At 40.5% G+C, this 13,960-nt stretch overlaps 1 protein-coding gene across 1 annotated transcript in view; it reads right to left on the bottom strand.

The window, feature by feature from the left end:
- map3k3 (mitogen-activated protein kinase kinase kinase 3) overlaps positions 1-13,960 on the bottom strand; it is a 154,376-nt gene that overhangs the window by 104,647 nt on the left and 35,769 nt on the right. The window contains exons 3-4 of the mRNA XM_060849071.1: positions 11,704-11,825; positions 11,553-11,593 (exon numbers count right to left, since the gene is read on the bottom strand). Coding sequence (XP_060705054.1) covers positions 11,553-11,593; positions 11,704-11,825 — 163 coding nt within the window. The remainder of the gene's footprint in view (positions 1-11,552; positions 11,594-11,703; positions 11,826-13,960) is intronic.

The following is a 13,960-nucleotide window of genomic DNA, read 5'->3' as shown; positions in this document are numbered from 1 at the left end:
CTTCGTTTTCCAGTTTTTTTTATTATTATGCTCCTGAGCCCCAGTCACTTCCATCTATCTTTCATTTCTGTGGTCAGGTACTGGCAAGCGTACACAAACCACAGTGCCTTTTTCAAACTTTTCACAATCACTGCTGCAATGAAGACTTATCACCCAACTTCACAGTGGACAGTTAAAAGCAACAGTCACTGTGCAATCTTTGTGCTATCGTCCAACTTTTTTTTCTCTAAATGATCTGGTCTGTCCCACAATTACATACAAAGCAATTGTGAAAGCGAATCAGGCTATTTTCCAACTTAAGTATTTCTGAGACTTGGCACAGAATCATATTGAATCAAGTCACTAAGAAACTGCAAACTAAACATTCTTTCATATGAAAACATTTGCAGCATCAGTCTGCATGTTTTGGTAAAACTTCATGCTGAATTACAAAGTAAAGAAATATTGCAAGAAAATTTATACAACTTTTAATATTACACATTTGAGTATTCAAGTCAGGTTATACATGTCTTGTTTACTACAAAATGACCAGGGTCTCTGACTTAAATGTTAATTCCATCCCTCAATTCTGAAGGCATTCAGCTTCTTGATGATGAATGTACCCACAGCCACTGGCTGCTCACTAACCATCTTGCTGATGGGTTCGAAAGCCATCAGGGGCATCGTTAATAAGCTCAAAATCACGTTCATCCAACCATCAAGCACATTATAACAACACACATGCTCCAGCTCAGAACTTGTTCAGCTAAGTTGTAACAATCCAAACGCTTTCATGGCTGAAGTCAGCCTATTTATCAGAAAATCAAACCTGGGATTTTCTAGCCTGTAGGACAGTGCTTCATGATGCTGTATTTCCTGATAACAATAGTCAAATATTTTCAATTATGCAACGCGATAGCACTAGCTCAGTGTGCTGTAACAACATAGGCAAACAGTAGAAAAAAGCTGGCTGCAGGTGAGAAGGGCATTCGGCATTAGATCGGCCAGAAACTTGCTGACATTCCAGTGCAAAGAGTGCTGCAGACTGACACATTCCATATTCCAGGTCTGTGTGCGAGCAGACACACTACAGCTTTGGCAGTCACCATAAAGGTGCAGTGCAGAGCAGCCACTGTCTAAGGTCTTTCAGCTATATCATGCCAAAAGACTGGTAACTTATCGTACCCCTCAGGCAGTATGCTGGTGACTGAACGTGTATTAAATGAGATGTGAAGCAACTAGAGTGCCACATCCAATTACAAATTGCTCAACAGAAGGGGGAAAAAAAACTGTTTTCTGTAATGGCTAATTTGAAAAGTTTTGAAATGTACTTTCTGAAGCCGAATGAATAAAGTAACATCTCACTAAAATAACACACAGTGTACATTTCTTATGCATTCATCTTTCTTCACCCAGAAAGTGAGAATATCATAGATTGCAGTGAATCCTGCCAATATGCTTATGATTGAAACAGTAGATTACAGACAGGGCTTTAATTCACATCTATATTGTTGCTGCATTACGGAAGTTAAATTGTGAAGGTTGAAAGCAACTGGAAGGCAGGAGTTCATAGTGCCTGCAAAAAACTCCTGTCTTAAAGGTCGATCAGTCTTTTGAAATTTTCCTGCTCTAGTACAACATGCCAAAAGTGATGCAGAAAGATACTGCATCCTTGAAGGATGAGAAAAACAGACTGTATATAATTCTCAAAGAGTCAAAAATGTAGCAGGTTGATGTCCTTTCATTAAAGCTGATGGACCAGACACATTAATTTGTCTCTCCACAGGTGCTGCCCTACCACCTGAGCATTTCCCACTTATTTATATAAAAGAAGCCTTGAAACTAACAGCTAGACTTCTCCAAGTACTCGAATTTATTACATAAACCAACAGCCATGCTCAGACAACAACTCACCAGAACAAAAGAACCAATACCCATTACGTGCAAGGACATAGTTTACAAGATTCCAAGCGAAGACTGCACAAAACACTATATACAACAGGAAGACAACTACCAACCTGCATCCTTGAACAGCAACTAGCCAGTAAACACCACAGCCAGTCGTCCCCGATAGCCATACGCAGAGATGACAGGGACCACAAATACGACTGGGACAACAAAACAATATTGGTCAAGCCAAAGACAGTCAAGATTAGAGTGGTGCTTGACATTGGGGAGACTAGACACCTTCTCGCAAAGCTCTTCATGGAAGATCTTCATGACACCCGCACTAATCAACCCCACCACCCCGTGGCCAAACATTTCAACTCCCCCCTCCCACTCTGCTGAGGACATGCAGGTCCTTGGCCGCCTCCATCGCCACTCCCACACCACCTGATACCTGGAGGAAGAACGCCTCATCTTCTGCCTCGAAACCCTTCAATCCCAGGGCATCAATGTGGACTTCACCAATCTCCTCATTTCCCCTCCCTCCACCTTACCCCAGTTCCAAACTTCCAGCATCACCACCCTCATGATCTGCCCTACCTGTCAATCTTCCTTCCCACTTATCTGCTCCACCCTCCCTTCTGACCTATTACTTTTACCCCTTCCCCCATCCACCTATTGCATGCTCAACTACCTTCTCCCCAGCCCCACTCCTCCCCATTTATCTCTCCACCCGTGAGGCACCCAGCCTCATTCCTGATGAAGGGCTCCTGCTCCTCGGATGCTGCCTGACCTGCTGTGCATTTCCAGCACCACTCTAATCTTGACTCTAATCTCCAGCATCTGCAATCCTCACTTGCACCAAGCCAAACAGAGGACAGCCAGAGAGTTTCTAGAAGCATGGCACTCATCTGTGGACTCAATCAATAAAACATTGACCTAGACCCAATATAGCTACCACTGCAATGAACAACTGGAACCAGCAACAGCAAGAACAGAACAAAATAAATTCCAGAAGATGCAGTACAGCAGCGCTTCACTTGGAGGCTCCACACATTCAGGATGTCATCTAGAAAGGGGAGGAAAATCTGCAAATCAACTTCCCAGCTGAGTGAACACACCGATAACTACGGCAACTGGCACCAGGGCTACAAACCTTTATGCAAACCTTGATTAGTTATCATTGTTTAGCGACTGACAGATTTTGCCTAATTCAGTCTGTAATTGAACTCTCTTCAGCATCAACTGCTGCAACTAGTTTACTGTCGTCTTCAAATTTAATCATTTTTCACTGAATTTGAATACAAGTCACTGCAATAATTGGGAACATTTCCCAATTTGATTCCCAAAGTCAATCAAACCAAAATCCTTAGTGTAAATTCCAACCACTCTGCAAATTTTAGATGTAAATCAGCCTCTTAAGACCCATAACTTATCAATGTTGAAATTTACTAACTCTTGCCTTATTTATTACAAAATGACAGAAGTGTAACAGTGCAGAGGGAACCATTCAACCCGCTGTGTCTGCAAAAGCTCTTTAAATGAGTATTATTATTCACTGACAATCTTCTGCTTCGCCCCATACCTTTGCACAATATTTTTATCTAATCAAACATCCTCAATTTACCGTCTCCTCCACACTTCCAAGCAATGCATTACTTACCCTAATTATTCATTCTGTGAAAAGATTCTTAATCATTTATCAAGACTTTCAATATTACAATAGTATTAGCCTAATCAAACATAAACAATAAAGATAGACCATTCAGCCCAAATGGCCAGTTCTGAGTAAAAGTCATATTCGATTCAAAACATTAATGCTGTTCCTCTCTCCAAGATATTATCAGACTTGCTGAGTTTCTCTAGAACTTTGGTGTTATTTCGGACCTGCAGCATCCACAGTACTTTGCTGTTAGCTAGTCTGCACTGGTATTTACTTTCAACAAAAGCTGCAGTTTCAATTTTTTGGACTCTTTAATCTTTCCTTCAGCCCCATATATGACCCTAAATGAGCCTGCAACTCTGAGGAGGACGCAAAACTTAACTATTTCTCTCTCTCTATAGATGCGACCAAACCTGTTGAGTTCCTTCAGCACTTGGCTTCAATTCTACCTTATGTTGATATTGTTCTCTGGACATTCAGTAACTTGGGTAGTGCATCCCACAGACTCAAACCTTTATGTAACATAACATCTTTTTTCTTCCTCTGTTCTGTCCTAAATCGGTTAGATTTAATTTTATACCTAGGTCCTAAAGCCCTTGATTAGTTTCAATCTACTACAGTCAATCTCCTCATAATTTGAAACGTCTCTAACAAACCCTTCCATTTTCTCTGCTGTTCCAACAAAATCAGCCTCATTTTTTTCTTGTCCTCATGAGCAGCTGCATCCTGGGAGATTAAAAACTAAACACTGGAGAAATAGACAATTGCAAGGAATAACAATAAGCTGGAAAATTCACCTAGTCTGTCAGTATCTGTGGATGGAGAAATGATGCTTTCAGTAGAATATGAGTCTCTTCAGAACTGTATTATATACAGCACTTCAATTAAACTGCACTGTTTCCTTTCTGTTGACTCTAGTGTTTTACAGTATGGAGTTCTAAATGTAGTGTCATTAAGATTTCCCATTACATCCCAACTTTAACCTTCTATACCTCTAGGTATAAAAGCTAGTGTAGACTTAGCTTTTAATGACCTTCCCCACTTGATGTTTTAGCTGTCTCACTACTACAAACTCTCAAATTCCTCTTCCCGTCCACATCATATAGCCTTCCCTAAAGCATTACCATTGCTTTGACATATTTTAAAATCAAAATATACCATTTCACTTTTATTGACATCAAATTCCAATTGTTACTTCTCAATGTGCTAGATATTTCTTGTACTTTCCTTAGTCTCCAAACTGATTTAGGGTTGTTTGGTAATTTGGACACCATTTTCTCCACATTTGTATCATGCCCATCTTAAACATTCACATCCTCAATCACCATTTTTATGTACCATTTAGAAGACACACTGTAGTGATTCATGAAGTCTTCTCTGACAGCATCTTCTAAACCCACAAACCACATCAGCCAAAAGAGAAGGCAGTAGACATATTAGAACACCACCACATGTCCCCCAAGACAAGCGCCCTTCCGATTTAGAAACATATTACCATTCCATCTCTTTTGCTTATTAAAGACCTGGAACTCTCTCCTAGTCACATGGACAAAAGCTATTCAGGACAGTGGCTCACTAATGCCACCAAAGCAATTCAGGACAGAAACAAATGCTGGTCTCATGTATGAGACCCATACATGAGACCCATGTATGAACAACTAAGATGTGAAATGAACACAAGTGATTATGAACTTGCACATGCAGTGTTACTGCTGCAGTGTTGCTATGCTTCTTTATACATTATGTTCTTACCTCTGTCCTTCCTTTTCCTTTATACAATCTTGCCTTTGCACATTTTCCCTCTCTACATTGTGGTTAATTTTACATACTTTGAAAGTGAAGTTAAAATTAAGAATTAGTTTACCCCTGCATCATTAAAAGTCAAATCAATCGCTGTTGACTAAGAATATTAACAAGGAACAGATTCACAGCACACACTAAACTTCACATCCTGTTGAAGAAAACTGTAAACCAAGGATTAAGATTAGTGACAAAAAAACTCATTTCTAGTACCTACACAATGCCAATCTGGGGTCAGTACACCAAGCACCAGATCGTTTTTTTGGCAGATGTTAGTTAAGAAGCTGTCTTGTTTCAACTGCAGATAAGAAATTCCACAATTAGCTTTATCTGATCTTACTGGCAAATGTCCATAAACATCAACTCTGCAGGAACAGGCTTAAAAAATTGATCTGGTCAACTTCGATCCAAATTTTTCAAACAAAGCAATGCCGTTAGCTTTGTGTAAATTGGCACACAACAATGAATAAGATGTTCCATGTTAATTGGACTGTATGATCAACAAAGACATTGAAAGAGTTCTTGTGAATCATGTGTGATCTCTCACATCTATCTGAAAGGAGAATTTAACATTTCATTCCAAAGATACAGCACTCCCTTAGTGGCATTAGAGTGGCGGCCTAAACTGTTCAAGACACACACTGGGACTTCAATCCACAATCTTTCAAACAGAACGAGAATCTTCGAATCCCTATCGGATACAATGCTGCATCTGATTTTCAGCTGACAGCAAAACACGGAATTGTTGGAACTGAATTTTCAGTGACTGTCAATAGCGGGTTGAGTGTTCATGGAATGCCCTGCCAGTAGCAGTGGTGAACTCGCCTTCTTTATGGTCATTTAAGCGGGCATTGGATAGGCATTTGGAAGTTATTGGGCTAGTGTAGGTTAGGTAGGATTCGGTCGGCGCAACATGGAGGGCCGAAGGGCCTGTACTGCGCTGTATCTTTCTATGTTCTATGTTCTAGAAGAATGTTCCAATGTCAATCAATCAATCAATCAATGGGCAAGTAAGCAGGTGGAAAGGTCTTGCTGATACCCAAAGGGGCTAATGAGACTCTCACTGCTCCACTCTGAAAATAAATATTAGCTTCAACTCCAGATTACAACATTTATAATTTAAAAACACTGGATCCTAAATGCTTGCACCTCTTGTAAAGTTTTCAAAAGTTTGCAGGTAAGTTATATGGCCCAGTGACTTAGAGAGTAATGAGCTGCAATGGACCCTTTCAGTCCAGGCCCTGGATGACATCTGCAAACAGTCTATTTATTCAAAAGCAATCTATCAATAATCATGGAACACTTGGGGTAAGAAATTAGGACTATAACATTTTCCTATGGGACATGTCAGAATTTTTCATCCCTCTGTACAGTATCATTGAGAGGCTCCCAGCCAGAATCAAGGATACACAGGCCAGAAAGCAAACTGGGTCTATCTTTCTGAAAAGAAAGGAAAAATGAGTAGTGGTTGGAATTGAAAAATCTGCTCAGCTTTATAAATTTACCCACAGTCAGGGAAACAAGCTAAAAAGCAAATAAACGGTAAGGCAAATACAGACAAAGGAACAGAATTAAAAAGTCAGCCAGGTGTCCCTTTTCTATAGAAATTCACCAGCATATAAGAAGTGCTCAAATCAAAACCGATTTGAAGTCCACATCATTGCAAGTGTGTCTTTCTGTCCTATGGTGGAGTATGCATGCTTTCCTCATGGGGCTTCGACACAGATTACTACAGCTAAACCGCGGGAGCCTCCAATTCTGTGCAAGGATGTTCCCAGAGATGGCTTTAAATCATGCAGGTGATCAATGTGGAACATCAGTGTGTTTTCCAAATGCCTGCTTATCTGGTGCCAGCTGAACGGCTGGACTACTATCTTATAGGGTGACCTGGAATCCTAGCCCTTAGCCCCATGAATAAATCTACCACTTCAGTTTCCATGAGTGAGCTTGATTGACTGAGCAGTCAGTTTTAATGCCTGGATATCGTGCACCTTTCATAGTTTTTTAAAAAAACTATGAAGGGGATTATAAAGATTCCAAGCCTTCCAGAGAATAAAGTGAGTTTTCAATGACAGCATCTGATGGCAATGTACTTGCAAGAAAGGGATATCTTGTAGGTGCACCCCATAGTCTTTCAACCATGTGAAATAAATGGAGCTCCTGCTCCCTAATTGCAGAGTTTGTGCTGCTCCTTCTGAGTTTTTCCCATGTAAGAGGAAGGTGCATGCACCCAGCGATTAAATTAATAGTCGACAATAACAGGATGATGTATTTCACCATCATTAATGCCTAAGTAATGCTAGATACAAAGAACGCATTTGCACTTCTCGTGTCCAGCAAAGCTAAGGTGAAGCTGCAGGTTGCAGAGGCAGTTTAAAATCAAAATTATCCTTGCTGCTAATTACATTAAGCGAAATGGCTTTTATTTAAAAAATCAAGCTCATTTTCTTTATTAAGTACTGAAGAGCACAGAGGCAGGTGCCATAGTAATTAACCTCAAACCCTCCCCTATTCACTTTGCAAGGAAGGCAGCCTAGCTGGACTAAAAATACTGTTGCACCAAATCCAACACCAGAACTAAAATGAGCCAGAGGGTGAGAGCACAAGTAAGTGTGAAAGCTGCATTGCCATTCGGCCAATGACGTCACAACAGCACAGGAACTGGCCTCACTTCCAAAATTACACACCAGGCTGACTGCTCCAAAACTCCAACTGAATCTCATATGGAATTGCAGGGATAGGCGATACAATCCCAAAAGCCATTCAATGATCATGGTTCATCTGATCTCGGTCCCAGTTATATTTGCTTGCCTGTTCCCCACAACTTGAATCAGTCTTCAGTTTTGAATATATTCAGTGACTCAAGATTCATGACCCTCAGAAGAGATTCTTGATGTCGTTCCAAATTCCGCCCCCCCCCCCCCCCCGCCCACATGCATGCACATGAGAAGCAGCCTTTATTTTGTCAAGTCTTAAAGGCTCAGTAAAATCATCACTAGTTCTTCTACAGAGTGAACCTAATCTGAACTGTCTCCAGCGTAAGTACATTTCTTTTTAAACAGGGAGACTAAAACGACATGCAGTATCCTAGGTATAATTTTATCAACATATTGTGTGATTGTATCATGGCTTATCTACTTTGGGATTCTATTCCCTCTCATAAAAGATCAGCATCCTGCTTGCCTTCCTAATTATTTGCTATGCCTGCACACTAGATTTTGTACACCTAGATCTCTCAACCACAGGACTACTTAGTTTCTCTCTATTTAAATGTTATTTTGTTTCTATGTTCTTCCTGTCACTTTTTTCCCCACATTACATTTCATTTGCCAAATGTTTGCTCACTCACTCAAGCTATCTACATTCACTTGCAGATTGTTTGGATCCTGGTCAACTAACTGCAATAAACAGAAAATAGCAATCTAATCTCAGTAACACACATCACTATGTTAAAGATCAACAAGGTGAGGTCACTGCTGCAGAACTGCACAAATAAGACCATAAGGCATGGGAGCAGAAATTAAGCCATTAAACCCATCAAGTCTGCTCTGCCATTTTATCATGGCTGATGGGTTTTTCATCCCCATTTCCCAATTTTCTCCCTGTAGCATTTAATCCCTTTGGCAATCAAGAACTTATCTGTTTTAATTATACTTAATGACCTAGCCTCCACAGCCTTTTCTAGCAATGGATTCCATAGAGTCATCACCCTGGCTGAACATGTTTCTCCTTATCTCCATTCTAAGGGGTCTTTCCTTTAGTCAAAGGCTGTCTCTCCTACCAATGGAAATATCTTCCCAATGCCCACTCTTTCGGTATTATGTCAGTTTCAATCAGATGCCCCCTCATTCTTCTAAACTCCAGCAAGTGTGGACCCAGAGTCCTCAAACGTTCCTTATATGTTAATCCTTTTATTCCTGGGACCATTCTCATGAACGTTCTCTGGGCCTTCTCCAGGACTAGTACATCCTTTCTGAGGTATGGGGTTCAAAATTGCTCACAATATTTAAATGTGGTCTGACAAAGCCTCAGAAGTACATCTCTGCTTTTATATTCTAGTCCTCTTGAGATGAGTGATAGCATTGTATTTTCCTTCCTAACTACTGATTCATCCTGCAAGTTTACCTTCAGAGAATCTTGGACTAGGACTCTCAAGAGTTCTGATTTTTTTTCCTCATGTAGAAAATAGTTGATGCCTCTATTCTTCATAACAAGGTGTATGACCTAACACTTTCTCACCCTGTATTTCATCTGCCACTTCTTTGCCCACTCTCCTTACTTCTCTAAATCTTTCTGCAGCCTCCCAGTCTCCTCAATACTACCTTTCTGAGGTATGGGGCCCAAAATTGCTCACAATCCTCTAAATGTGGTCTGACAAAGCCTCAGAAGTACATCTCTGCTTTTATATTCTAGTCCTCTTGAGATGAGTGATAGCATTGTACTTACCTTCCTAACTACTGATTCATCCTGCAAGTTTACATTAAGAGAATCTTGGACTAGTCTTTGTATCATTTGCAAACTTGGTCAGAATGCCCTCAGTTCCTTCAGCTCGATCATTAATAGAGCACTATTAGTCACCGGCTGCAATCCTGAGAAGGACTCTTTTATCCCCACTCTCTGCCTTCTATCCATGCCAGTACCTTGGCTCTAACACCATGGGTCAAAAAGTACAGTGCTGTAAAAGCACAGCAGGTCAGGTGCATTCGAGGTGCAGAGCTGAAAATGCGCAGCAGGTCAGGCAGCATCCAAGGAACAGGAAATTCGACGTTTCGGGCTCAGGCCCTTCATCAGGAATGAAGATACTCCAGCATCTGCAGACCTCACTTTCTCCATTCGAGGTGCAGGAGAGTAGATGCTTTAATAAGGCTTTCATCACTCCCAAAATGTTGACTTTCCTGCTCTTCAGATGCTGCCTAACCTGCTGTGCTTTTCCAGCAACACACTTTTTGACACTGTATCTCCAGCATCTACCGTCCTCAGGTTCTCCTTCTAACATCATAGGCCCTTATCTTACAGAGCAGCTTCCTGTGGGGCATCTTATCAAATGCCTCTGGAAGCCCAGATAGATAATATGCATTAGCTCTCCTTGATCTAACCTGCTCATTACCTCCTCAAAGAATTCGAATAGATTTCTCAGGCATGACTCCCCTTGATGAAACCATGCTGACTTTGTCTTATTTTACCATGCACTTCCAAGTACTCAAAAACCTCATTCTTCACAATGGACTCCAAAATCTTACTAACAATGGAGGTCAGGCTAAGCAGCCTATAAGTTCCCATGTTTTGCCTTACTCCCTCCTTAACAGAGGGGCTAAAGGTGATTTCCCAGCCCTCTCGGACCCTCTCTGGCTCCCGTGATGCCTGAAAGATCACTACTAAAGCCTCCAGCTTCTTTCAGCTCTCTGTTTCAGAACTCTGGGTTGTAGCCCTCTGGTGCAGGTGGTTGATCCACTTTCAGACCTTTCAGTTTTTCTGGCACATTCTCCTTGGCGATGGCCATCGTACTCATCTCTGCCCACCAACTCTCTTGAATTTTTGGGATATTACTCATGCCTTCACAATGTGAAGACTGACACCAAGTACTTATTCAGTTCTTCCCTCATTTCTTTGCTCCCCATTACTACTTCTCCAGTGTCATTTTCCATTAGCCCAGTGTCCAATTTTGCCTCTCTTTTGCCCTTTACAAATCTAAATAAACTCTTGCGGTCTTTCCTAATATTACCAGCTAGCTTACCCTCATGGTTAATCTTCGCCTTCCTTATTTCTTTCTTCGTTGTCCTCTGTTGGTCTTTGTAGGCTTCCCAATCCCCAATGCTACACTATATGCTTTCTCTTTTGCTTTTATGCCTACCTGATTTCCTTGGTCAGTCATGGTTGCCTCATCCTCCCATTAGTATGCTTCATTTGCCTACGGATGAATTGTTGCTGCATCTCCCCCAGATTACTCCCAGAAACGCCTGTCATTGCTGTGCACTGTCTTTCCTGCTAGGCTCCTCTCCCAGTCAATTCTGCTTAGCTCCTCCCTCATGCCTCTGTAGTTGTCCTTATTCAACTGTAGTACCATTATATCAGATTCCACCTCCTCAAATTGCAGAATTAATTCTATAATATTATGGTCACTGCCCCCTAAAGATTCCTTCATTTTCAGCTATTTATAATGAATGAAAATTTTCAATGTTTTTTGTAAACATGGCTTCATCATTGACGTTATGTTATCACGTACCTTCTTTCACCATTATGTTCAAACTTTATTCGGACATCATTCTGCAACAAAATGCAATGTTGTGCATTAATGAGATGTGACTTTGCAAAATCCCAAAGAAGGTATTTAATGTCAAACCTTTTACAAATGACCCATTTCAATGAGCTCTCACCTGCTTGTTGGCATGGACACTGGCTTTACTCTTCACGCTGTCATAGCCGCTCATTCGGCTCCTTCGTCCCATTTGCAGGGCAACCAGGTCCTTCATAATGGACTTTAAAGCTTCCTGCTCATCTGAGGAATTAGAAGTGAAACCAGTGTTAGTGTAATCCAGAGTGTGAATGGTTACAGTTATCTTACAGTAAAATAAGGTTCAACACACCGAGACTGTGGTTGATCTACCCAAACAGCATCGCTCTCTAGCACTTTCCCCACAGACCTGCAAATGTTCCAATTGCAAATACATTACATACCGTTCTAAAAGTTAGTTTTAAATCTGATTCCATTATCTTTTTAGGCAAAGAATTCCTGATCATAACACACTGCACAAAAATAAACTCCTTCTGGTTCTTATGCAGCTGCCTTTGATGATATTAATAAGTTATCAATGCGCCTGGCGATGGAAACTGCTTTTTTCAAACCTTTTATAAAGTTGAACATCTCTTAAATTTTTCATTAACCCTCCCAGTTCGAAGGACAGAAATCTAAGCTCCTCTAATCTTACCACGTAACTTAGATCCTTCTACCAATGTCGGAAATCTCCCTATACCTTCCACATAGTTGGAAACTCTATGAAACATGGTACTCAAATTTCAGATGTTTCAAATGCTTTGGTATATGCAGGATGTTACAGCATGGAAATGGGTTACCTGGCCTAATAAATCATACCATTCTTGCTTCGTTCAACTTCACTGTACCAGCATATGGCCTTATTCTATCAACATATCCTTCAACTCGTTTATTCCTTAAGATATGAGTGACCTGGCAAAACCTGCAAACCAAAACATCTAAATTTACCAAAATTTCCACCAAAAAAAGGAAGAAATGACGAACATGAAGTAAAAAGGTGAATGTCACTTTAAATAATTGATACAATAATACCTGCTATATATTCACAAACATCTACACTACTCCCCACAGACATATGTGATCCGAGTTGAAAACTTAACCATCTCAGCTTCTGATAGCTAGGATCTCTCAGTTCCCTACTGAAATGACTCATCCCTCCCTCATGTCCATTTACCACAGCCATACTTCATTAGAGGTCCCAGAAGTATTTGTTATGTGACCAGCGTATGCCTGCAAAACCTCCTTAGCTACATTTAAGACTCTTAATGTTGCAGATTTTCCAGGGATTGCTTTATCTAATCCCTTAAATAAGCCCTGTAATGTAGTTTGTTCAGCTCTGGAACAAAACTGAAGCAGTAGCAGCTGCAGCGAAACTGCCCTATTCACAATTCCTGCCTTATCCATGTCTTCAGCTTTCTTTTCCATTTAATTGCACTGCACAATCCTTATAAATGTACCTTTTCAGCTCTCCCCTCTGCTGTCCTTTAAAGCTGCGTGTTTGCTTGCTGACCCTGCTCCCTAGCCAAGGATTACCTGGACCAGTATTTTATATTATCTCAGAAAATTACATCTAATGCAAATGCTTCAAATTCTTTTCCCAACATTCTTAAAACAACCACAAGTTCAGAGATATTGAATTATTAATTTTCCTTACTTGTCCTAACTTTCCATACTGGTTCCATCTTCCCTTAAAACACACCTGTGCTAACTCCTACCATGTACCATGGTTAAGGCATTCCACATTCTCATCACTGAGTTAAGAGGTTTCCCCAAAATTTCATATTAGGTTTATTAGAGATTTTAGATTGTTTTAGGCTATAAAACATAGTGCAGCCCATTGAGTCTCTGCCACATTATGAAATCATGGCTTTCAAATCATCCTCAACCAAACTTTCCTGCCTTACCTCATAACTCATTTCCCTTACTGATGAAAACAATCTGCCCATCTCAGCCTTGAAGATTTCCAATGAGCTAGCCCGTACAACTTTCACAGTAAAGAATTCTAGAGATTCATTATTCTCAGAGGAAAAAAATCCTGTCTTAAACAGATAACTCTTGACTCTGAGACAGTGCCCTCTGGACCTAGATTTCCCCCAAGGGGAAACAACTTTTCCAAATCTGCTCTTTATCAAATACTTTCAGAAGTGAGAGAGAATCTTCAATAACATAGCCTTTTATTGTATGAAACCTAATTTTAGATTCACATGTGAGCAAATAACACTTTCTGTATATTTATCCTAAGAAACATTTTCATAATTTAAGACTTCTACCAGGCCACCATACAATTTTCTCTTTTATTCAGAAAAAGCACCAGGCTGTTTAATCTTTTCTCACTGTAGAAAATAACCATTTTAACTATG

The sequence above is a fragment of the Hemiscyllium ocellatum genome, chromosome 32 (assembly GCF_020745735.1).
Source record: "Hemiscyllium ocellatum isolate sHemOce1 chromosome 32, sHemOce1.pat.X.cur, whole genome shotgun sequence".
Taxonomy (NCBI): Eukaryota; Metazoa; Chordata; class Chondrichthyes; order Orectolobiformes; family Hemiscylliidae; genus Hemiscyllium; species Hemiscyllium ocellatum.
Note: the sequence above shows the minus strand (reverse complement) of the source record. Positions and strands in the feature narration are given on the sequence as shown.